The 26556-nt window shown below is 42.1% G+C and overlaps 1 protein-coding gene across 1 annotated transcript; it reads right to left on the bottom strand.

The window, feature by feature from the left end:
• Positions 1-16: 16 nt before the first annotated feature.
• On the bottom strand, positions 17-23515 carry LOC115241541 (guanine nucleotide-binding protein G(s) subunit alpha). The gene is made up of 10 exons (XM_029817324.1): positions 22925-23515; positions 20364-20436; positions 18608-18662; positions 17720-17839; positions 12024-12121; positions 2252-2306; positions 1967-2040; positions 1086-1265; positions 793-997; positions 17-689 (listed from the first exon to the last, which is right to left on the bottom strand). Exons 1-10 carry the CDS (start codon positions 23061-23063, stop codon positions 543-545), a joined length of 1146 nt encoding a protein of 381 aa, XP_029673184.1. The 5' UTR covers positions 23064-23515; the 3' UTR covers positions 17-542.
• Positions 23516-26556: the final 3041 nt, after the last annotated feature.

Raw genomic sequence — 26556 nt, 5'->3', positions numbered from 1 at the left:
CGACGAGTGTTCAGCCCACTCTTTCATCTAACTCAAAGGAGAGTCGAGTGACCGTTCGAGAATACGCCCGCTAGAAGGGCCGCTCGTTCATTTTCGTCGAACGGCTGCGGAACGAGACACGCGGTTTGCACGATTTATTTCAGGCGAGAGAGAACGCTTCGTTCGCGAGAAACAGATTTCAGACGATGGAGAGAGATTCAGCAGCAGTATATATCGACATACCGGCTCATCTTTCTGAATCTTATCGACGAAAAGAAGTAGAGTAATCGACTCGCACAGTTCTCTCTCTCTCTCTCTCTTTCTCTCTTTCAGTGTCTGCTGGCGAGTTCTCGATGAACGTGGGCGTCCGTCCCGCCGACTACGCTTTCCGATCCCGGAGGAAGCCCTCGGCGCGCGCGTTACCTGATTGGCGGCGAATGCTCTCGCGACGAGTCTCGCGGATTCGCTCATTCACTTGCTTGCAGCGATTGCAGCTCGAGACGCAGGACGAGCGTGACGGTCAGGTTAACGGATGATGACAGAAAATGTCGGCAGGAACGAAGTCACAAGAGCTCGTATTGACGCAGGTGCATCCGTTGGATAATATCCCGGCAATCGTTGAACACTCTTTTGATATTCTCCGTGTCAACGGCGCACGTAAAGTGCGGATAACAATAGTGCTTGCCGTCACCGCTCGCCGTACTTATGCGCTAGAAAAACAAGTAACATCTTGAAACGTCCCGAATACCATGGTCGCAAACTAAATGTCACGAAACTATCGAAACTCTGGTGCCCATATTACTTTATACTTACGAGAAACTCATCTCTGATAAAGTACTTGGCCCTTATGACGTCAGGCGGTTCCGAGGGATCTGCGACCACCCCGGGTTCGACTGGTGTTTGATAACGCGCGAATTCCGGAAAGTAATCTTCGAGTTTGTGCTTCCCCGCTTTGACTTTTTCCGCTAAGAGATCTTGCTTGTTTAGAAACAGGATCACAGAAATCGTGCGAAGCCATCTGTAAAAAAAAAGAAAAAAAAAAATGTCGCCGTGAATGAATATTGACTCATCACAATTTTTAAGGATGGAAATCGAAATTTGCATACCGATTGTTCCAGATACTTTTGAAAAGGTCGAGACTCTCTCTGAGTCTCAGTTTTGTAGGATCTTCCCTGAGTACCATATTGTAACTACTACACGCCGTGACAAATATAATCGCCGTAACGTCATTAAAACATTGTATCCATTTTCTTCTCTCATCGCGCTGGCCTCCAACGTCGAACATACTGTAAGGAAAGAACGAGAATACTCAATAAAATAGTCAACTGCAATATCGCGTTTAATGGTCCACATTCTCATCGTCATCCCTCCCTCGTTTAGAAAAAAAAAATTACGTATTTAAAGAAATAATACTATATGAATATATTATTGAATTTCTCTTGACTCTTTAGATCTTTGAATCATCAAACCTCTAGAGATGATTATTTGAAATTGATAACATATGGATTTTTTTAACGAAAAATATTATAGCGTTTAAAGCCATCGGTAGACAGATTTCTCGAGTGTTTGTTGGAGAAGCGTCGGATTCGTATACCCCGTGAAATGTCTACACGAGTACAGAAGGCGAAGCGACAAAGAGATAGTGGGCCTATAGAGAATAATGTGGAGCGCCGTACGTGACCTGCCTGCGAGTGAACGCAAAAAGGGAAAATGTTACAAAGTTGCGGAGGCGTTAACGCGGTTAACGGATTTCAGCTTACACGTTATAACAGTGTAAGTCTTGCCGGCACCGGGCGTAACAATACACAGGCAGAGGAGGCTAGGCTAAGATGCCGACGCCGCCGCCGCCACCGCCATCGCCACCGCCACCACCGCCACCGCCGCCGCAGCTTTGCGTTTATATTTACCGTCGGCCGATGTTACTGTAATATGTCGGCTATATATAGTCACACGACATTGGAGCAAAGCGTGTCGCACTAGGACTTACTGAAAGTTCACTTTGTCGACCTGAAACCGCGTCTCAAAGATGCCAGACGTGAGAACTCGACACCTCAGAATGTCCTGAAACAGAACGCGGTATGTTAGCATGCGGTGTATCCTTTGTCGGGTGTCAAAGGAACGAATCGAAAAACGGAGTAATTTTCGGAATATTTTTAATTTTCTACGCTACAGATAAGCGGCGGAAAGATCTTTGAAAGATTTCCTTCACACAGCAAATACACCGGTGTCCGACACTTAGATTTATATGAAAGGAAAACTATGTGATAATTACCTGTTCCGTGGGCGTGTAATCCGGCTGTTTTACGATGGCTACCTTATCTAGAAAACTGAAACAGAAGGAAACAATAAAAATTAGTAAATAATTTCTAGTGGTAATTTCTTTAATTATTCGCGGTTTATTCAATGTTTTTTTTTTCTCTCTCTCATTTTTTTTTTTTTTTTTTTTTTTTTTTTTTTTTTTTTTTTAATTTTTTCTTTATTGTTAAGAAAAATTATCTTTCTCGCGCATGTATATATCTTTTTAAGATATTTATATTCTAACAATAACTATGTGCCATTGCGTCTGTAATATTCTATGAATATTTCGTGCCGCATAAAGGGACAAAGAACGTACATATATTCAATACGCGTTTTATAAGCTATTATCAATATGAGAATAAATCATTGCAAAATTTTATTTCTATTTTTTCGGAAAAATATCCACTTTAATTTTACAAAATATATACGTCATGGTCTTGTACAATTCAATTTTTAGTTTCGAAAATCTCGAGGCAGAACATTATTTGCATTATGCATAAAAAATACCGGTGAATCTTTTTCTCAGATTATTATTTCCTGATAAATATCTTAATCCATCAAACGCGGTGTGTTAATCTACAAATGAAAAGAATGTAAAATATATATATCGAATATTCGACGACACAATCAAACGAATTCGTCAAAATCATGTTGAACTAGTTTCGATCGATGCGGGGCATCCGCGATAACAATCATTGTCAATCAACCGCATCGTTATCGTGAGAGCCACTCCACGCGTCCGTATATGGTCGAAACATGTCTGTTTTATGTGATGTAGATGCGGATCAAGTTTTCGACGACGGGATTCCAGTTCCATATTCTCGAACATAAATAATCGCTCTAATTGTAAGAAACCTTGCACAGTGCTTATTAAACCGCAAGGCTTATTTTGAAAAAAGATACGTCGATAATTTTTATTAAGATAATCGCGTCGAGCTGTATTTTATCGAGATCCAGTTTAAGTTACGTCATGCTGAAGAAAACTTACATCATAAAAAAATACGGATCAAAACTATCGAAACACATCGAGGCAAGACGATCGTCATGGCATTTTTCTTCGCGAATGTATTATGAAAATTTATTTTTATCAATTTTTTGCAAAGTATATGTAAAATATACATATGATATTTGTCGCTTTTTACACACGCTTCGATACATACATACCGGGAATTCCTTTGAAAAAACATTCGTACATCTTCAAAATCAGAAGGTATATGAGAAAAAGGTGCAAATCTAAAACTAATTTGATAATAAATCTATTTGTTTCTATATTACTTTTTCTCCCAATTATTTGAATTCCATCTCGATATATTTCTTAGATATATAATTTCAAAATTCGATATCGAATATAATAAAACGGAACATCACAAGAAAATTATACTGAATTTAAAAAATTATAATCATATCTGTGCGAATAATTAGCACTCATCAATCGCAATTGAGTAATCCGAATAGGAAAATTTTAACGCGTTCGCGCTTTTAATCTCTTTGAGCGTCAACTGTGGAGTTCATTTAGAATTTTTACCGTCCGCTTTTAGGGATGAGACGTATAATAGCAGCGGCAAAAAGGGCGCTCTTCGAGAAGTGTGTTTGAAGTGTATAAAGTACTACTCTCCACCAATCTTTTTTTTTGTCTTTGATGATTATCGTTTCGTTTAAAAGAATAATTCGCGATCTGTATCATTGAAAACCAACAGCGGAACGCAAGACCTATTTCCACGTGAATAATAAAGCATATTATTAAGTAACGTTGAATGATATTGTTATATTTATTCGCGAGGATATCATCGCATTATAGCAACCACAGACATATATATTTATATATATATATAGGCCGCATATACATATTCTTATACGCGCGGTGTAGAACAGTGGGATAATAATAAACCATCGTTATTCGTATCGATCTTACGATTATCGCTCGCGGTGTATGATATTCATCAGATTATATAATTATATCGGCTATACGATACCACATTACATTATATACGTATCTCCGACTCGCTGGAATAGAACTGCGGAGGATAATAATAAACCGTATTATCACATTTGCATCGATTTCCCGTCCGTGTCGCGATAGTGTACCGGCTATCGATAGTGTATCTCGTTATATCCCTTCGTATAACCGAAATTGCCGAAATTATTTTCGTAACACATTTATTGACTATCCGATTCTTTGAGACGGGAGAGAGCAAGAATGTGTGTGTATGTGTGTCTATCTGTGTGTAGTTTTATCGATACAGAAAAGAGAAGGAAAAGCGCGCGTCCACATACGCGAATCATCGGGTAGCCGTTTTTAGCGTTATCAGAGGTCGGTCGTTCGGGCCTTTTGGACAGAGTGTCAACCTTCCTCTTTCGATCGAACTGGCGTTCCTAGGTCGGCTGGGCTTGAATTAGTTGCTCGCTCGCTCGCTCTATCTCTCTCTTTCTCTCTCTCAGTCACCTCTTCCTTAGCGACATTACTGCTTCAAAGAAGTCTCCGACCGAGACACCGTAGAATATGCCGCAAGATTCTACAGAAAGCGCGTCGACGATAACGCGTACGTCGTAACGGAGAACGGAAGCGGATGCTGAAAAAGGGTGGAATATCGAGAGCGCTCAGGGAGCCCTTCCTCTCCCCCTCTCGCTCCCTCTCTCTTGCCATTTCGTGTCCTGGTGTTCCTGTTCGCTCTCACCCTCCCACTCTCTCTCTCTCTCTCTCTCTGTCTCTTTCCCCCGTGTGTCTCCATCTCTATTACCCTTCCGGAGAGAACACTTATACATACGCGCTAGCGCACACATATATACACATATCTGATTCTCTTTGCCTTTCTCTCATACTCGCTCTCATTCACTCGCGCACGCTCTTCTCTCTATACCGGGATCCTCTCCCTTCGATCCGCCCTCCCTTCCTACGCGCCGAGGGTGGAGGGTGCCCACCAAGTGGGAAAATCGATCCTCGGCGATGTCCTACCCTAACCCCAACCCCTCGGCCTCACTGGGTGTGCATACACGCCCCTCTGGCACCCACTTTCCGATCCGGGTCATGGGTCACTGCCACCGCTCGCTTTGCGCTCGCCGTCAATCTGTGAGGGTTTAACACCGCGTGCACGCTATTATAGCGCGAAAAACGCTAGAAAACACGTCCCTTTTTACGAGATAATTAAAGATGTCTGTATATCAAATAAAGGAGAGGAGAAGAAAATCGCATAGGATGATATAGATGCTAATTGAAAGCACTATGACTACAAAACTCTAATCGTGCAGATATACTTATGTGTATAACAGTCTTTTTCCCATGAACATAGTTCTAAAAGTCTGAAATTACACTCATACATTAATCACGAAACTCATTATCCTTTCAAAATAAGTTTTTTTTTTTTTACACGTACAAAAGCGTCAAATATTTTTGTGTAAAAATATGTGTAGAAATATTTTCGCAAGCCTTATAGAGCACATTATTATATGAAAAGCCATCGAATGCTATACAACTGCTTCGCTATTTATAGGAAAGATAAGCCGAGTTCAAATAGCGCTCGCGATATAAAAAAGAAAAAAAAAGATCCGCGTGTACATACATACATATATGTATATATGTGTGCGTATGTGTGAACGGCGTATAGGCTCGCGAGAAGGTAGGTCATGGAATTGGCGCGCTCCGACAAAATTGAGGTTATCGACCTCCAGAGAATTGAAAGAGGAAGGAGGTCGTGACCCACTGGCTCCGCTGCTGCAGAACGATTTTCTCGTTATCGCGCCCGTGTTAACCCTCCGCCGAGACCTTGAGATGCGCAAATGTGACAACGTGTTTGTCCGACAGCGCGAATCGTGCTCTAACCGTTCGTATAAAGTAATGTTGAAATTTAATCTCGGGATCTTGACATATGGAATTATTCCTTTCGCCAAGATAAACAATTGTGTACAAATTTTTTTATATTAAATGGATTATTTATATAATTATTATATTAATCTCAACTAATGTGATAAAATATCAATATCGATGCATAAATTTATATGCGTTTCTTTCGAGAGATCTTGAAACCTCTAATTACCAAATAAAACATAATTTACTTCTTCCATCAATGATATATATATATATATTACTTCGCAATATCAATTGCAGTTCTTTTACATCAGAGATGTATGTAGTGTTCCGTATCAAGAAATGATCATAGGTATAAGAGAATTGATGCTCCTAATACTTTTGGAAATGTGATACAAAATCTAGCAAAAAAGATACGGAAAAAGCAAGCCGCACCGAGAAATGTCACGGAACCGTATCTGTTTTATTAGAGCATTGTGTATGTGTGTCACAGAAAAAAAAAAAAAGCTTGTAATGATATTTCAATTGAACCTTTTACATTTCCGTTGCGTTCATTTAATTATTTCCTGTCAGGTCTCCGTGTTTTCGTCCAACTTTGTCGTTGCGAAAGAGAAGGACAGAGAAAGAGAGAGAGAGAAAGAGAAGAGTTTTCCAGCGATCGACAAAACGCCGCGTTGAATTTTTCAACCGTTTCCGATTAAAGGTTAAACGCTCGACATTTGCTGGCGAGGATTTAATTCGCGACGACAAAACGGGAAAACGATGAGAAAGCCGAATCGTGGGCGATAATAACGTGTATCGGACTCGGATGGCGCGAGTCGAAGGCGCGTTTGATGTCCTCAGGCAGCAACAGCTATCTAAAGCCCCTCCGTGTTAAGTTCCGAATGTGTTATTGAATCTGGTGTACAATACCACTGTGTGCACATTTATATTCCAAGTGTTAATCTAAAAGGAACCGAGCACTCCGGATAATTATGAGGGGACTTTCCTGTTAATCTAGCGCCAGACTATGCGCGTATTCGCGATTCGTTTATAATTCGTGGACAATGTAGATGGAAGTAGATGGAAGATTCGTCAAATTCGACCGATCAGATTTCTTTATACCGTTCACGAATCGCGAATTACGAATCCCGAATTGTGAATGCGCGCATAGTCTGGCGCTAGCTTTAGAGGGAATAACTGACTGCCATTCTTTTTAATTTTTGATAGGAATGCTTGGTAACTGCCTTTCGATCGATTCTGAATACACTATTTGATTTATTTATATAGAATCAATATTAATTCTCCAAGTAAGTTTAATAATAATCGACTTCGTAACTAAGATTATTGATTGTGAGAGAAATCAGAGCGCTCTCTCTCTCTCTCTCTCTCTCTCTCTTTCTCGAATGACATTAACCACTGATTGTTCATCTAACTCCTCTTACCCTCTTGCTAATACGTATGTATGTATGTATGCAACTCTCGAGACACCCCGTATGCAGGACCGGTGGTCGGAAAGCGGGTAACGGTTTAACTACTAGATCTACATCAAACATGTAAATGTGCAGGGTTGACGTATACAATCAGTATACGGCTTATGCATTAAACCGCTCACGAATCCATCGCACTATTCGATGCAAGGAATATAGTTGCTCGCTTGAATCGATAATGTTATAACGAAATTTCCGAATCACCGGCAAGAAATCCCAGAATATATATATAATTTCTCAAAATCGCGATGTATGTCTCGTGAATCAAGGGGTAAAATACATACACGTCGATATCCGATAACGAAAGAAACTCAGATTTGTCCAGAGGGGACGTTTCGAGATTCTTGGATTCGAAAGAAAGAAAATTATAGACGATTACAGACGATTTTCACGATTTGTTGCTCGCCCGTTATACATTCTGACGGTTTGCAGATCACCACCGCGCGTGATTTCCTCCGCCGTGTAACAAATTGGAGCTCCTGTGCGACCATTCGCTCGAATCGCAAATATTTAACGAATCTGGCAGTTCCAGCCGCCTAACGTTGCCGACACGACGTGCGGCGGCTCTCAACGGCAAACATTAAACATTCTCTCTTTGTTTTACGTACTTTGGCCGATGCGAGAAACGAACTTTTCTCTTCTATTCAAACCAAGGAGAGAGTCTGATAATGTTGACTTTCGTCATTCGATTAAAAATGCTAATTTTCCATTTTCTTCACTTCTCTATCGGATTTTTCTCTCCGTGTTTCCTTTCGCGGATTCTTTGATCGATCGTCGCGAAAGGCACGCGTCGCACAAAAAAAATCCACTAAAGGATGAAAAATTCCTATCATTGCTAGCAATTCCTTCATTTTTATAATTATTATATTTTATATTTTTATAATTATTTTCCGAAAAAAAATCACGGGTCGCTCTATAATTGTCTGATAAATTATTATGATAGGTCGAGACACATTTAAACCATAGTTATATAGATGCAAAAAAAAAAACAAGGCGGAAATAAAATATTTTGATTGCGACAAATGATTAATATGGCAAATTTTATCCTTTATCTCTCCTTTCCATTGAATACAATGCATATTCCAAATTTTTTAAGTACAACATTTTGGCCGATCACAAAATATATGTTCCGTTAGGCAATTCCATCATTTTGAAGGTGTTTATTTATAGATAAGATAAAAAAGAGAAAAGAATCTCACTCCGTCGGCACAAAGCAACGTATCAACGGCGAGAGACGGAGAGAGAGAGAGAAGCGCGCACAAGAACGACTGTCTATCCAAACATTTAGCTGGCCGCGTATATAGCAGCATCAGTGTATAATCCACGCAATATAGACCCGTGTATCTAAATATAGCGACGCGTGTTTCCTTTTTTAAAACTCGTCGGGGTGTGTTATCGCTGTAATTGAAACGTCGCCCTTATTGCTATAAACGAGATCGAGACCTGGCCGGTTAAATACGGCAACGGCACGAAGCGGCGCGCCCGCCTGTCACAAGCACGGCATTACGCATCTTTCATCGAGTTTTTTTCCCGATTTCACGTGCGGCAGCGTAAATTCGCGATTACAACTCGCGCGTCGAACATTAATAAAGATCATCCAACCCGGAAATGATATTCACCGAATCAACAATCGATAATTACACGTTGTTATGCACGGTAATCGCGCGTGATAAACATTTATTTTCCACACGCTGACTCAGATTGGAAATATTTTCGAGATATAAGTCTCTCTCTGTTGTATTTAGTGCGCATAAGAAGATCACACTTCTTTTCTTTTCATTTTTTATTTTCTTTATATTATTATGTCACGCGCGCTTCTTTAAAGAGAATTCTTTTCGGCGAAAATAAAGCAAGTGACGATTGCTTGAAATTAAAGTAAAATTAAAAAGAGCGGCAGTGTCTTCCTATTATATAGTTTTTTTCGCCATGCAAAAATTCACAGAGGATTTGCACGATATCTCTGTTACAGATAGTCTGAAATAATTCGTGGATTCGCAAAGCTGTGCGAATCTCGGGATATAATGAAATTCGTGCGTTCGTCCTCTTTCCATAAATTACATTCGCGGATGTCGTGGATGTGTATCTTTGCAAAAGAAAGAGATAGAGATAAAGAGAGAGAGAGAGAGAGAGAGAGAGAGAGAGAGAGAGAGAGAGCGCGACTAAGCGCAGTCGCAGAAATGCGTCCGCAAAGTCCGTTATAATCATCTTGCATCTCTCTCGTCTACGAATATGCTGGGAGGCGCTATATCTCACCAGCGCCGGAGCGCTGCCTAAAAATACGACGCGCTATTTTTAACGTCAACGCGATTCCCATTGCACACGAGAGAGCACGGAAACCGCACCGCCGCGTCTCACACCGGTGCCGGTGGGAAGAAAAAAAAAAAAAAAAAAAAAAAAGAAAGAGGGAGAGGGAGAACACGCGGGAGAAATCCGCGATAATATGATTACGAGCGGCACGAAACATTGGCAGGAGAGAGAAAGGGAGAGAGAAAGAAAAACAGAAAAAAAGAAATAAAGAAAGAAAAACAGATAGTCTGAAATAATTCGTGGATTCGCAAAGCTGTGCGAATCTCGGGATATAATGAAATTCGTGCGTTCGTCCTCTTTCCATAAATTACATTCGCGGATGTCGTGGATGTGTATCTTTGCAAAAGAAAGAGATAGAGATAAAGAGAGAGAGAGAGAGAGAGAGAGAGAGAGAGAGAGAGAGAGTCCCGTTGTGGACGGGACAAATTTAGTCATATACCAAAGTTCAAGTGGAGAATTTTGCTCAAAAATATGTATATATATATACACATCCCTCCCTCCCTCTCTCCCACCCCTCCTCTCTCACCAACTGTTTACGTATTCTTTTTTGTGTGTGTATGTGTGTGCGCGCGCGCGCGTACCTGCGTGTGTATTTGTGTGTGTGGTGTGTAGCGCATTATTAAAAAATACAAAAGTCGTGTCGGAATTTTTCTGTTCGTCTCCGATTCTCGGAGCAATTGTTCGATTATAGTTTGTGATAATTTAAGTAAAATTTTCTTAAATATCTTTTTTATTTTTGATTAATTAAAAATTAATTAATTAAAATTATATCAATAAAAATCAGCACAATGCTTTTACGATGATGTTATGCGATTCTACAAAAACTTATTCCCAAATATATACGATATGCTGTCAAATTGACGTCAAATTGTCTGATAACCTGGTGTGAAATGCAGTCACATGCCGGTTGTTGGCTAAAGTCGCCGTTTACGCCGAAGATTTACGCCTTTTTTCCTTATGCGTACATAAAAAATGTGATCTGGTTCAATATAATCCTCGCCTCGTTTAACATACCAACTATTGCATTCGATCGACTATTGTTCATTCCTCGAGTCGTCAGATATACGCTCGCAATCGTAATCTCATCGAATTACGTTTTACGTAACTAAATCAACGCTCGTATCATCGAATTAGCGTTAGAAAAAAAAAGCACGAGGTTGGGTCAATTCGTCGAGAGAACCCCGTGGATAAACGAGTGGCCCCTATTAAAGCGATTACCTCGTTAAGACATTGTCTCTATTGGCATTAAATCGGTGTCACAAGCCTATGAATATACACGCGCGTATCACGTATACATATATGTATTTCGAACGCGCGAACGACTTTTCGAAACTTTGTTTTCATGTCTAAGAATAAAACTCTAAAAAGCCATAAGTGACAAAAGGGAGTTTCTCGGAAACTATAAACGGGGGCACAATGTTTTCAACGATGAAAGTCATGGCCTCTGTGTATATTCTAAAAGTTTACTCAATTTTTAAATATTTTATAATAAACTCTCGAGTATGTTTTTTATTCATTTCTGACATAAACGAGGAGTATCATATTGTAAAAAAATCAATGAAAGAGATGACACAACACTGACAATTAAAATAAATATACTCATGCAAAAAAAATTTTCTATTTATATTTAAAAAATATGTACGCGTTTGAATATATTATTCACTGATAGCAAAGTAAAAAAATTATGTCCGTTAAACAAAATTTGTTTGAATAAAAAGAAAGACATGGCAAGCGCAATGTCGACAGATCCGATGCATGTTAACGTTATCGGCATGTAAACGTTACCTTACAAATTTCTTATCATATATCTATAATACATACACACAATTATAAATATAATATATCATTTCTGAGCAGATTACAATAAGTGCCTCGCATTCTTCGCGTACAGAAAGATCCATCAATCGAACCAATCGATCCAGCAAGTCAATTGATATCGCGAAAAGCGCGTATTAAATATCATATCAAGAATATTTATTTATTATCTAGACTTATGTTTATTTCGCGAGAGATCGTTAGGGGAGTATACGTATGTTTACATGGAAAATATGGCACAACATCAACACGGTCCATTGAGCGAGCCGGTTGTGCTATTTTAAATTCCTCGCGACTTAATTTCGGACGTGACTTCAAACTCTAACAAAAATTTATAACATATAATGACTTACTATTTGGCGCAGTCAATGAGTTGATACTCGTTACTCCTCTCGAAGCTCTGCTGAACGCCCCGATCTCTCCAAAGAGTTTCGACGATTTCGTAGAATTCCTGAAAGAACAATAGAACAATATCGGTGGGACGATTAGATTCGGTTAACGCTTCTGCAAATCTTTCGACGAAAAAGATCTAATTTAAAGGTAAAGTCTCGTAAAGACGAAAGATTGTTTTTAGAGCTCACATTTATTGGATATATTTCTTTTCTTTCCATGTGAAAAGCTGCCAAGAGAGAGAGAGAGAGAGAGGAGATTTTAATATCAGCAATACAATTGCTTTCTTTGTTTACCTGCGACCTTGTTTGTATTCGCGATACGTTTGGCGGCTTGACACAGAAAAGAAAGATAAATATATCCGAAAAGTGTGTGCTCTAAAACAATTTTACCTAATGACACATTTTCTTATATCATGAATATCTGAAAATGTTCATTTGACACACGTCTTCTGTATATAAGAGAGACGCGAATCAGTCTCTTAATATTATAATCTTATAATGCTATAATAAGTTTGTCTTTTTTTTTTTTAATTTTGTCGTAAATCGCACGTATAAACAATCCTTTCGGCATTCTTCTCATATTACTCATTCTGAAATACATGATCACGTTTCGAGCGAAAGGAGCGCAGCATATAATAAACTATTATGAATGTTTCCGGTGCCGTACGGGCCTAGATCGTCGAGGATAAGAATACATCTCGTAAATCTAAAGTTTCGGAATTCCGTGCAGGTATGCAACGGGTGAGCAACCCGCGAACGCAATTCCTATATACGACGTGAAGTGACCCTGCTGACGAATCGAACGGCGCGAACCCCCGCGATACACGACCTATTCGCGTATATTTATAGTACATTTATCGCCGTCTTTATTGCACACCCGATCGCCGGGCTGTTGTAATGTTTGACGTTTAATTCGTCGTTTAACTCGCGAAAAACGCGCCGCTCGCTCGAAATTCGCGACATTGAAGAATGAAGCTAAACACACGCGAAGTGTACGTCGCAGATGTTGCTGTGAATATCTTCGCGAAGGTTTTTGCGAGTTTTCGTCAAGTGATTTATTGACAAAAATTGATATAAAAATAAATAAAATGATCGACGTCTTGTCCACTGATTCTATTCCTCTTTTTTTAGAACGCGATACCCAGAATTCATTATGCATTTTATATTACGATTTACATCCCGCCATTGCGTAAAACTATTGCCATAGAGACATCTAAAAGTGAATTATAATCGTGATTTGAATTTTTTACATAAATAACGATGGCCGTACAAGGCTACGCGCTTCGCATTATTGGCGAAAAATGTCGGGCCCATTAATAATTTAGATGTTATTGTGACGGAAAACTTGGTTTTCTCGACGTGCGTGGGCGATTACGCAGTAGGTTGACGCTTTGGTCGTGGAGTTTCCGTTCATGGTATCAAAAGTCATATTTAAAAATAATAGAGTGAAACGGCGATTCTCGTCCCGATACAAACGACCATGAGAATATGTTCGTGATCGAAAGTTGAAAATCGCACACATTATATTTAAAATAATTTAATTAGGGATATAATAAAGTTTTGAGTTAGCGCGAATTTCTGATATAAATATACAATATAAATATGTAACATAAGCACAAATGTACAATATAATATTAATATTAATATTATCTCGGATACAATATTAATAAATATTATTTTAAAATTTTCTAATTGGTGTAGTAAATAAGTAAATTATGCGTAAACACTGTATTAATAGCAGCTCTATTTTATAGTTAAGAATTTCATCGTGATCAGCGATGCGTTCTTGTAAGCGGTGCGAATTAAAACTTGTCGAGTAATCGCGGTGCAAGCATGCCCATCCGCATGCATAAATCAATGTCGAAACAACGCGCGTAAAGTATTATTAATTATTTGAACCTCGCGCAGCTGCATCACGCTTCTATCGCGCGATGATATTTCTGGCGAAATACAAATGTACACGAATTGCAAAACAGAGAGAAGTTTATAATATAACCGCCCGTATCTCTAAAAATTTTTCCTCACAGCCGAAATTTTCTCTCGGAGATAAAAATTATTAATTTGAATAATTGTTAATAAAAATCGTTTCGAGATTCGAAATAAACATCGATTCTGATGAAATTATTTTACACAAAATATCGAATAAATTTTATGTCGGTTGTTATACGATGACGATATAATAATAATCAATTAGTGCAAGAAAAAAAATTTCTCTCCACTAATATATGTTTGTTTACGAATTAACGACACTATTGTACTACGTATCGGTTCGTGGATCGGTCGCAGAGCGAAGGCGAGAAAGATAGTTTTCCCGAAAGACTTGTCCCCGAAAGCCGCAACGGGATTCAGCGTGAATTGGCAAGCGTTGTAGAACCTACACTCTCGTGCCCTTTCATCGCCCCACAAGTATCACGAACGAACTTTGATAGGGCATGATCGTCGCGACAGCAAAAGTCCATTCCGTATATCGAGAAAGCGTTGCCTTCGCGCGTTGCCTCTCGCAGGCTACGACAAATCGCCGCCGCGTCCGCTGCTTGGCAATAAACGACACACGACGGTTATATTAATAAATTCTCCTGTCGATGCTATTTCCACGCTTCCAACGATCGATGGACATGGACGGACGCATCGTGTGTCGATCCGTCTCCGCGCCAAGGATCGCCGGACGCCTATTACCGCGATTATGCACGTACTAATAATTTCGTCCAAACGCGTCATCTCTCAACGTCTAACCCTAAACGCCATCGCACAAGGTATTTGAAGGTATGTAAATCGGTTAAAAATACAGAAGACACGTATAAGGCGTGTCCTTGCAAATTCGTATACAAGATAAAAGAGGGAAAGCGACTCACGTTTTGAACGCGATTGGATTCCTTTTAGTTGATGCATCAACATTTATATAATTTTAGCATTTATTATCGAACATTCTCAAGTCGTGGAGAAATTCTTTACATGAAATGATATAATACGGTTGCATTAATTTCTGTTGCCCTCGTAAAAATACCGTTCCAGGTGAATTATTTAACATTTCGAATACTGGCATTAACGGTTTCATAATTCGTCTCGTTACAATGTTTTCGCATCATTTCGATTATTCGCGAGTTAACATACGCCGATTACATCCATCGCACGAGTCAAGTATCGCGAAATATCGGTGTGTCTCGCATTTGTATACCAAAATTTAGGCCTAGAATTTTCCCAAAATAAACTTCCGCATCCACGGGCGAGCACTCTCGCCTGCCCCTTTTCCCCTTTTCGTATCTCGCGTATACATACATATGTACAGAACCGGATGACAGTGATAAATTAAACGCGAATCGTGGAAGGCGTCGGCAGAAATTCGCGGAAAGTACTCTGGATATTGCTTTGTCTCCCGATCGGCGAAAATAGCGCCGGTGATTTGCCAAGTACATACAACATTCGCAACAAGAGAGTGCGAGTGTGTGTGCTTATTTATTTATTTATAATCGATACGATAAACAGCAGAAACCTCTCGATACACGATATACCGCTCGTTCTATTTTCTCTACGTAATAAATTCCCGATATAATTGAATAGCTCGATGTAACAGCTCTTATCTTAAGAGAACTCGGGGGAGACGATTAATTCAACTGAAATTTTCTCAAATTAAATATTAATTTCCATCAATTCTGGGAAAAGTGAATTAGATTATTACGCGAGGTCATCCGATACCTTCATGATATCGTTCAAATTTCCAACACTGACGAAAACTCTCGTTTTAACGGTTCGTTACGAGCGTGATATCTTAGCGGATAATCGTAAATATTGCGCGAATCATGAGAGGAAACGCGACGCAAGATTGACGTTTGACGTTTCGAAACGATTTAGTTCAATTAATCCGGATACGCATCATCGAATCGGACGGCAAACGCGCCACGTGCGACAAATAATGGCCGATATATAAAAGTGTACTATACGTATACATGTGTGTGTGTGTGTGTGTGTGTGTGCGTACGTCGCGTTGAATGACGCAAAACGCGCAGATTATTTCGTCGCGCGACAACTTTATTTCGAGAGCTGCCGCGTCACCTTTCGAGTCTGTTTAGCGCTTCCTGTCTCGGTTCTCTGCGACATCTCCCGCAAGCCGAAAGCTAATTGTCAGGGCTATCCCGAAATAGCCCTTTAAAACCGAGAACCTTAAAGCATCATGAAGGCAGCAAATTCTGACGAACCTCATTAATAGTGTAATTCAAATATTAACTTGACTAATCACGATTCAATTAATGACTAATTAATTAGATCCATTAATTTCATAGCTATTTTTCATTCGATTAGTTTTAAAAATATCACATAATACACATACACACACACAAGCATACTTTTTTTTCCATTGATTTTTCAATAGCTAATAGAATCGTTTTTTATCAAAATTCAAACAATAAAATTCTTTAGACGAGGGAAAAGGATCGATCTATGTAAATTCCTGTTACATATGTAGTACGAACGAGTATAATAATCGCATGAATTTGCGAGAGACATAATCGGGCGACATCGTGTATACGTACGTACGTACGTACATATACATGCGTGAGAAATGGCGCAGCACATTGTAGAGTACAGGACACTATATAGCGCACTAACATGTGCGGTGGCTGTGTAAACATTGTAAACACTGATCGTGCCACGCGCAGTGGTTCTCACTGTTGACAATGAGAGATCGCGCTTACGTGCATGTATCTCTGTGCGTATACGCGTCTGCGTGCCGTGCATTAAGTTAATCCGCAGAGATGCGCCCGTCCGGTTTAACGAGACGCGAAGAAATGTCGGGATGATCGTTAAGTAAGTTTCGCCGCCGTCACCCGTTACGCCAGAAGCGTATCGCCGTTATACGCGGCCTGTATACGCGTTAAACGATATCGAGTAATCGCGAGGAGTTGGCTCAAGTGTTCTGGGACGCGTGACGTTAACGTGTATAATAACGTGATGCGAAAAAAACTATCTATTATATCATACGGATATTATATTATTAAAATAATTTGCTATTTTATTTTGGATATATTAATATACGCGGGTTATTGAAGCTACTAATTTCTCAAATGATTGAATTATTATTGGATCGCCAAAATCGTTTTTTTAGCATGCGATGCGCTAATTTAAACTTCGCGATACATTTATGGATTCTTATTCGCACATAAGCAGGATTCTGCAATTTAGAAGCAAATGGTGTGTGAACCAAGGGAATCGAAAGAGTAAAAGTAAATAATAAAATGAAATGAAATTAATTTCCGCGGAAATTAAGGCAAAGATATGTAACAAACAATTAATTATAGAGCGCGCGTACGGATATAAATGCAGCTTTTTAATCAAAATAGCGAGAAATAATTTAAATGCCACAAAAACTGAAATATTAAGTATATATAAATCGGGCTAAACGTTGCATGGGCAAAACTCGCGAAGGAAAAAGCCGCAATTATCACGTTCTTTTTTTCATCTCGACTCGATTGCACGCGCGAAATTCAGACGCTCTATTCTCTATTCAGAAAGCAACTCGTGATGCAACGTGTCCGGAGGCGATTGTCCCGAGGACTCCTTCTGTCTTTTGCGCGGGAAGGTCGATGAGTTATTGCGAGCGCGAAGGTGAAGCTCGTTTCGTTTTGCGGCGTGTAACGCAAACAAGACGAAGAGACTAGACTCACCGAAGGATAATCGAAGTCTGGGGAAGACGAGACTTCTAGGATATAATCCATTCTGCTCTGGTTCGACGGATCCTCCAGCGAAACAGGCGGCGTTAACGTGCTCATCGCAGTGGTTATCGTCTGCAAAAGAAACGACGTACCTCTTTTATCATGATGACACACGCTAGAATGTCAATCATTTTTTCATCAAAAAAATTTTTCCTCTATATTTAAATCATATAATTTTAATCGTACAATTGAATAAAATAACGATGTACTTCAACAAAGATATAAAAATGTACATCTTTTCGTAAAGATATATCTCTGATACTCTCGGGCGGAGAGATCGTCTTTATTTTTTTATCACGATCGCCAGTTCGTTCGTAATTGCTATCACGTTGTTAATTACTTCGTAGGAATTCCGTATGCAAGGAATAATTGGATGTGTAGCGTAATTTACGTTAATGTAGTACAGGGTACGGAAGTGACTGCATTTTGCATAGAGGTTACACATAATCGCGCCCACAGTTAAATGCGTATTCGGATGACAAATCGGTGACAATACTCCTCCGACTCAATTTGATATCGCGAATTTGCGTGTCACGTAACGGTTACGTCGAGTCATTTCGAGCGCAACAATTTATACGTCTAAAGTAACTGGATACAGAAGCAAACGCGGAATTTGTAATGTACAATCGGCGAAAAAATTCGACTGTATTCAGACGACTACATCGCCATGAAAAAAAAAAAAGCCGAAGAAAGATAAAAAAACCTGGTAAATTATATAATTTTCGACTAAATTTATTTTATCCAAAAATTACAACTATTGTCCTTTTTTTTTTAAATTTTATTTTTGAGTAATGGATATTAAATCTTTACGCAAAAGCATAAAATTTAATATACACTTACCAAGATGGCGTCCCTAATGTTCTTCTTAATGTCTTCGATCTTTTGTCGCTTCTCCCTGCGAACATGCGAACACGTCAGATATTAGTATCGTTAGAAACTCGGCGCCAATTCATTGTCGACCGCGTAATTAATGTGACGGGCAACGTTACGATTAACAATGAATTGGACAGACGCGTAGATCGAACAGCCGATCGGTAATAATGATCGAGTCACGTGCTGAATGAAAACGACAGCATAGTCGCGCGCGCGCGCGCGTGTGTGTATGTGTGTGTTCCTTTATCCGTATATTTTCAGAATAATTCGACAATTTTAGTACCAATCGAGCGGCTACTACCACGCGTGTTTAAAAGAACAACTTGAACTACTCACGGCCGATCGATAAACCCGTATTTCTGGATCATTCTGTTTTCAGCAGAGATTTCGCCGAAGAGATAAACCTTTTCTTGTCCGGGATATAAGAAAAATCCGGCATCCCGAGAAAAATCAAAAGCTCGTCGAGCGCCGTTGTATAATAAAAGAGTCGCGTCAGAGGTATTGATTGAGAAAGAAATCATCGCGAAATAAGAGACTTTCCGCTGCGTTATCAGCGTTTAAGGCGGACAAAATTTACGACATATGCGAGCCGAGCCGTTTGTTTACGTATCGTTTCCATCGTCTATCCAGTGGTAGTCGCTGATACTCGTGCATTTATAATAGTAACTCTAACAATAACATCTTATCTCGAGAATACAAAAATATGTCATTATTGTTCTTTTGTTTCTTGTTTTTTTTTTTTTTTTTATACAGAGAAAGAAACTTACATATTAAACAACGGATAGTTTCAACGGAATCTCGTTCATATATTTATTTTGTTCCTATGAATATCAGAGAGAACTCTTGGTACCAACATCCATACAGAAATACACGAAACACGACAATAAAGATGTACGTTTTACCATAAATTAACGAAATCGAGGAAATCAAGCAAAACAAAATATCCAACGGTCGTAACTATGAGACATTGCAAATTAACGGTCTAAAAAACAGCATAAATATCAGGTCTACCGGAAAGTTCTGTCCGTTTTTGGAATAAAACAAAATACAAATTTTTATTACCGTCAATAAACTTTATTAAATAATGTAATTGCCATTATTATTAATGATTTCTTGCCAGCGTGAGGGCAATTTGTATATCCCATTTTCGAGTGAGCTGCACCGGTTGTGAGATGAATCCATTCGCATTGAAAAAATAATCATGCTAATTACATATCATGCTATGTGTGCGTCGCGGTTCGACTTGACGCAACTCATCCTCGACGCTCGATTCAAATGGAGAAAAAACGAAAATCTCAAGGATTAACAAATGCTTGAAATCAATCGAATTCAGAAATATAATTTCGAACGCTGATGGCATATCCCGCGAATAATTTCGCATCTCCAAGACCGATGATCTCGAGATTCGATGATTAAATCCAAAAGTGAAAGGAACGGCCGGACGTGAAAATTGAATGAATGTTGAGCGCGTGCGCCAGCTTCGTGTTTCGCAAATAGCTGCGTGAGTACGATTGCATTCCGCTGACGCTTTAATTGTAATGCGAGCCTCGCGATGAAAAATCCCTCGGGGGAAACAAAGGAGCGATTACCGGCTTTTAATGGGTTAACGACACATCGCCGGATTGGAATGAACGGATGATGGGACCCCGAGCGACCTATCTACCGACCTACGCCGACGCGACCGATCGCGCGTGTGTTCGTCGCTTTTAAAAATAAAACTTACGCTTCGCTGAAACCATTGACGTGCAGTATCCTCATCTGTTTGACGATCGTGCTTTTGCCGGACTCCCCCGCTCCTGAAACAGGTGGCGAAAATCGTACATCGTTAATTCCTTCCTCGTCTTTCTGTCGGTTTTGCCGGGGATTCCTCGCCGGCTCCGCGACATTTGCGCGCGCGATGACACGCGTGTAAGAATAATATACATACGATATATCTCATTGGCCGCGAAATCGAAATTTCGCCAACCGTGATATTATCGATCGTACGTGCGATAACGTAATCGGCGCGTCACGAGTTCACACATCGCGAACGCGACGAGAAACGCGCCATTTTTGCGTTGAGTGTATAAATCTATTTCTATTGAAATTTCATCTGAAACGAATCGAGAGCCTCTCTCCGAATGTGACGTATGACGCACAAAATCGTCACTTGAATCGCGGTTTATTTAAACCCTTTGTCCCGTTTTTCGACGATTGACAGCGCAAATAAAATTCGAGGCTTTGTAACTTTTGCAATTTAACGTATATATTACATACATTATATAACAATAATTATTTTGTATTCCTAGTACGACTGCTGTTATTACGTTTCACTCTTTTTTTATATAGGACACTCGCGCGTTACTTTTCAACGTTAATATCCTCGGCGCTTAACCCGTCAAATTCTCATTAAGAACACACTTCCACCGCAAATCAAGCGAAAGAAGAAGTTGGCAAGTTTAATCTCAGAACTCTTCCAGTTTTCAACATTAATTACCCGACTGATTACAAACTCGATTAAAAAGAAAAATGAGAAAATTAAAGGAGAAGAAATTGTATAAATATTATAAGAGAGGAGCAAAACGTTGCTATCAAAGTTGAGTGTCCATACAATTAGATGTTTAATTTTATACGTAAAACCGATTATATGCTTATGTATATATGTTTATATATGCATATTCCATCGATGTAAACAGGATATATTTATAAAAATCTCCTCTCTCTCTCCTTCCATTTCAGATTTTTATATGTTTTTGAAAAGAAGTCAATTTTTTACATCTTTAACATCTTTCTACCGCTGTTTGATAATCTATCAATTCCAACTTTTAAGCTTCTTCTAAAACTTTCATGGCCGAATCGCATGTGCAACAACACCAGAGGCCGATCGACCGCGTGTTTCGCACGGCTGTAATGACACGCGAGGGGAGGGAAAACAATACGGCAACAGCTGTTGCTTCGTCCGTCTCTCGCGTCGCGCCACGCCGCGACGACGAGGACACGACAGCGACGATGATGACGATGACGACGCATTCGCATCGAATTAGAACGACGACCTACATAAACGCCGGATAATAGGAAAGCGATATGACGGGGCGCCGGGTTAAACAGAAGCACGCCGTGTCGCGCACGCGTGTATCGGTATCGAGAGAGAGTTAGAGAGAAAGAGGAGAGAGACGGGAAGGAAATAGAGAGTGATCTGAGAGAAAAGAATTTTCATAGTTTATAGAAATCAAAAACAATCTAGAATAAGGTAAATTTTTTAAATATATATATATATATGTATATATGTGTGTATGTTCAAAAATAATCGTAGCATCAAACATTCGCATCGACAATCAAGTTCTTGTCAATGAAATAAATTATGAGAATATTCGTACAAATTTTACTTAACTGTTTATAAAAATTAATAGACAGAAGAGAGAAAAAAGGGATACTTATTTTGCCTCGTAACAATTTTTTAGAAGATAGCTTCTCTCGAAAATAATACAAAACGAAGTAATTGACAATTTTTGATATAAGAACAAAATGTTGGAATTAAAAAAAGCACGAGACAAGAAAGAATGGAAGAAAGAGGAAAGAGAAGATATATATATATATATATATAATGAAAGAGACGAGGGTCGGGAGCGACGAAAAGGGTACAAACACGAGGCTAGTGGATATTGGTGGGTGCCTGCCTGCTCATACGATAATCGATAAAATTGAATCACGCGCCGCTGAACATCACGATAGTGCGGCCGGCTTGCCCTCGGCCTCGGTGGAGGTTCTCTTTGTCCGAAACCGATGATCGCCGGCCATCGGGGCCCTCCCGCGTTTAACGCGTCACGGTTCACCAACGCGATCGCCGCGCGACGAATGGAGAACACCCGGGGAATTATCTTCGGGGCGCACGAGTCATATTTAAACGAACGAGTACTCTTCAATATTTATAAAAAAAAGATCTTGACACTCTCTGTGAGTCTCGTAAGATAGAAGACGTCATTAGATTCGACACGAAAAGTGCTAGCGATATTGATTACGCTTGTCTCTTTACCCCGCTCTCGATATTTAAACGCGCGTTTAATTTCCTTGTATCAAATTAATTGTAAGAAATTAATTTAACTGGGTTAATTAATTTACGCGCGATGGAGAATGTTTGTCGCGTGCGATTGCTGAACCTAGTAAAATACTTAATAAATATATTCATTCGACGAAACTACCGGAAGCTATCAAGACCCACCGTTGACAGAAATATTTCCCGCCTCTCGTTATCGAGTTGTGTAAAGGAAAAAAAAGAAAAAAAGAAAATTATTACTTATGACTCACCGAGCAAGAGTAACCTGTGAGTGGCCCGATAAACCTGCTTATCCTTTTGCAACTGCCTGGTGATGGCGTCGGATCGCCTCTTCTGATTTTTGCTGTCATCCTGGCTGGCCTTGCTGCTCTGGCTACCGAAACACCCCATGACACACCACGGGAAGGACACGCGTGGCTCGCCCTCTTCGTTTTTCCCTTCCACGTCTAGCGATCCGTGCCCGTTACCTTCTCGGGTCGCGTTGGCGACGGCGTTGGCGACGGCGTTGGCGGCGGCGTCGGCGGCGGCGGCGGTGATGGTGGTGCCGGCGGCGGCGTCGGTGACGGCGTCGGTGACGGCGTTGACCGTGAAGGAGGACGATCGGGATCCGGATCGGGACGGACGACGACGGCCCGCGATCGAGTTAGTCGCGAGGGCGACCGTGCGACCGGCGCCGACGTCCGCGGCGTCGTCGTCGTCGTTGTCGTCGTTGTTTACAACCCCACCGTCGCGAGTCGGTCGCGGTTCAAAAAGCGTCCCGTGTCCCGCCGCGGTAAGCTCGCTCCGGTTCCGCGAGTCCCGCCGTCCGCCGTCCTCCGGTTCCGCCGTTCCGTTCGTCTCGCTCGCTCCTTCGCTCTATCGGGTGTCTCGTTCGCACGCACGCGCGCGCGCGCTACGTCCTCCGCTCGCCACCACGGCCGATTGACGTCCCTCTCGCTCGCTGGCGCTCTCTCTCTCTCTCTCTCTCCACGGCCGGCGATGGATTCTTCCTCGTTCCTGTCAAAGGGAACCTCGTCTCGCTCTATTTCTCCCTGCGTTTCTTCCCTTCGTTCCTCTTGTTTCCTTTCTTAATCCCTTCGGCGACGATAGATGGACGACGACGACGATGGACGACGACGACGATGGACAGCGACGACGAATAGCGGCAACGAACACCCCCGCCGTCCGCCGTCCTCCGGTTCCGCCGTTCCGTTCGTCTCGCTCGCTCCTTCGCTCTATCGGGTGTCTCGTTCGCACGCACGCGCGCGCGCGCTACGTCCTCCGCTCGCCACCACGGCCGATTGACGTCCCTCTCGCTCGCTGGCGCTCTCTCTCTCTCTCTCTCTCCACGGCCGGCGATGGATTCTTCCTCGTTCCTGTCAAAGGGAACCTCGTCTCGCTCTATTTCTCCCTGCGTTTCTTCCCTTCGTTCCTCTTGTTTCCTTTCTTAATCCCTTCGGCGACGATAGATGGACGACGACGACGATGGACGACGACGACGATGGACAGCGACGACGAATAGCGGCAACGAACCCCGCTCTTCGCGCTGCTTGTCTCGTTTCTCGCGTATACCCGATGCGCGTATTTCACGGAGCGACACTCACGAGCACACTTCACGGCTACCTCTATCACTGGCGGCCTCCACTACCCGCGAAACCATCATAACTATCACACACCATCAGCTCGGCGCTCCGCTCGCCGGGCGACTGAGAGAGCCCCGTGCCCCGTGTTGCGCTTCTCTCTCTCTCTCTCTCTCTCTCTTTCTCTCCCTTCCTCTCTCACGCTGTATGCGTGCCACCACCTCTTTCGCTCGCGCTTACGCTCGATGAAAGAGAGAGAGAGCGCGAGGAGACGGTGCTGTAAACGTCGGCGGGATGTCGATGACGGTCGGCGACGGTGACGATACGATGACGACGATGACGGCGCACGCCGCGACCGACGTCGATGGCGACCGGGACCGACGTTCCCGTCGCCGGGCTATTTTCCAAGACGGCGATACGAAGGCGCGCGTGACACACGCTCTATCCGGCGAGAGATGGGCGAACGTAATAACGACGACGGCGACGATGACGACCAAATATCGGGAGTTACTTACACCACCGACGAATCTCCGTTTCGTTTGTGCGAGATAGACAGCGACACCGGTGTACACTCTTACGCACGTCGGAAAAGCACACGGAAAACAAATCGGGAAAACATATACGTCGGCACTGTCTCTCTGTCGTTGATCGCGCGAGGCGGCACGTCGTTATCTATCTATCTATCTCTCTTTCGCCGCGACGTCTCCGACGATGCGGCCGGCGCGAGAGTCAGCAGGAGAACGAGAGAGAGAGAGAGAGAGAGGGTATGTGTGTAAGATTGAGCGAGTGAGACAGATATGTACACGCGAATTCGATTTGATGGGTTGGCGCGTGTTGTAAAACACACGAGGAACGATTGTACGACTTTGCCTCCTCGAATCGGTGATTCCCCGTTTCGCCGATATGGAGCGATGCCGACGATGAAGGCGTTAAAATAGATCGAATCCACCTCTACGGAACACTCGTTCCCGAATCGGTTCACCAAACGGTAGTCGATCGGCGCGACCTGGCCAAAGACGTTTTACGCGCTCTTGTGTTGGCTACCCGATCTCTCGCCGGCGCGAACGGCTGCCTCCACCTCCTTGCTTTTGTATAGATCCTGTCCACGGAAAAGAAGGTGTCTTTTCACGTCCGCGCGACGATTGTCCGCGGACGTTCTCCGGAGGACTTGTCTCTCTCTCTCTCTCCCTCTCACAGCGCCTCCTTCCTCAGCGACCGTCGCAGGCTCCTCGCTTTTTCGAGGGCTCGCTGCTCTCCGGTGTCCCCTTCCTGCCTCCTCTTCTTCCAACACTGTCGTCTCCTCCGCCCTCTTCTATCCCGGCGCCACTCCTCTTCCTCCTCCTTTGCCGCCGCGAGCTCCTTGTCGACGATCACGGCACGGTAAACAGCAGCAACAGCAGTAGCAGCACTCGGGGAACCCGCACCCTCGCGTGCCTTCTCTAGCCCCGCTTTTACACATACACACCCTCTTATGAGAGAGATATCGCGCCCTCGCCGCGGCCTCTCTCGCCACTCGCGCTTCCCCGAACCGAGTTCGCGTACGACTCTCCCTCACTCAAGTATCCCCGAGGAAACTCGCGACCGAAACGTTCGAGACGAGGTGCTCCCTGCAGCCAACATGTCGTCTGCTAGACGACCACCAGAGCAGCGGCTCATCGCGCTACACACGGCCCCAGGTTCGTACTCGGAGCTCGAGATGCCCCCTATCCCGCACCCCCTCCCCCTCTTCACCTCATAAATGTTATGACATTAGTGTTACTGTCGACTACGAAAAATTTGACATTTGTGATAGGCGAAATTTGACAGTACACGTATGCGATTGTATTTTCGTATATATATATATATATATATATATTACGTAGAAAGATATCGCCTACACATAGATGTGAATTATCGTTATTTACGCGCAAACATGTCCAACATCGATATCGTCGCAGTAGTTGTAAGCGATACTCGTCGGTCCAGCGGAGCGAGTAGGTGTTAATAAACGCGCGACACTCTCCTGCTTTTATCTGCCTCTCATTAAACGCTGGCGCACGATGACTCGCGCTTAATTGCGCGAGTCTACTCAAATTGTTCGCATCATCATTAGGGCGGCCGGGCAATTACTCGGGGAGATCGTTAACCGCGCCTATATACCGGGCCCCGATCTCCGAACGCGTTTCTGGCCTGCATCTTCGGCACATTTTTTTCGACGTTCGAACCCGACATTCTGGATATTCCCAGGGTGTATATCCTTTCAAAGATGACGAATCATCATCGTGCCGATCGCCACCAGAACTGCTTACAGCGTGATTCACGCACACGTTCGTCGCTTTCCCCCC

Source organism: Formica exsecta, unplaced genomic scaffold, assembly GCF_003651465.1.
Source record: "Formica exsecta isolate Colony F162 unplaced genomic scaffold, ASM365146v1 scaffold500, whole genome shotgun sequence".
NCBI classification, from domain to species: Eukaryota; Metazoa; Arthropoda; class Insecta; order Hymenoptera; family Formicidae; genus Formica; species Formica exsecta.
Note: the sequence above shows the minus strand (reverse complement) of the source record. Positions and strands in the feature narration are given on the sequence as shown.

Coding starts and splice junctions, on each gene's coding strand:
- LOC115241541 (XM_029817324.1), bottom strand. CDS start 23,063: ATGGGGTGTTTCGGTAGCCAGAGCAGCAAGGCCAGCCAGGATGACAGC. Junction 18,663..20,363: donor GTCAATGGTTTCAGCGAAGC/GTAAGTTTTATT, acceptor GCATGTTCGCAG/GGAGAAGCGACAAAAGATCG. Junction 2,307..12,023: donor CTCATTGACTGCGCCAAATA/GTAAGTCATTAT, acceptor CTTCTGTTTCAG/TTTTCTAGATAAGGTAGCCA.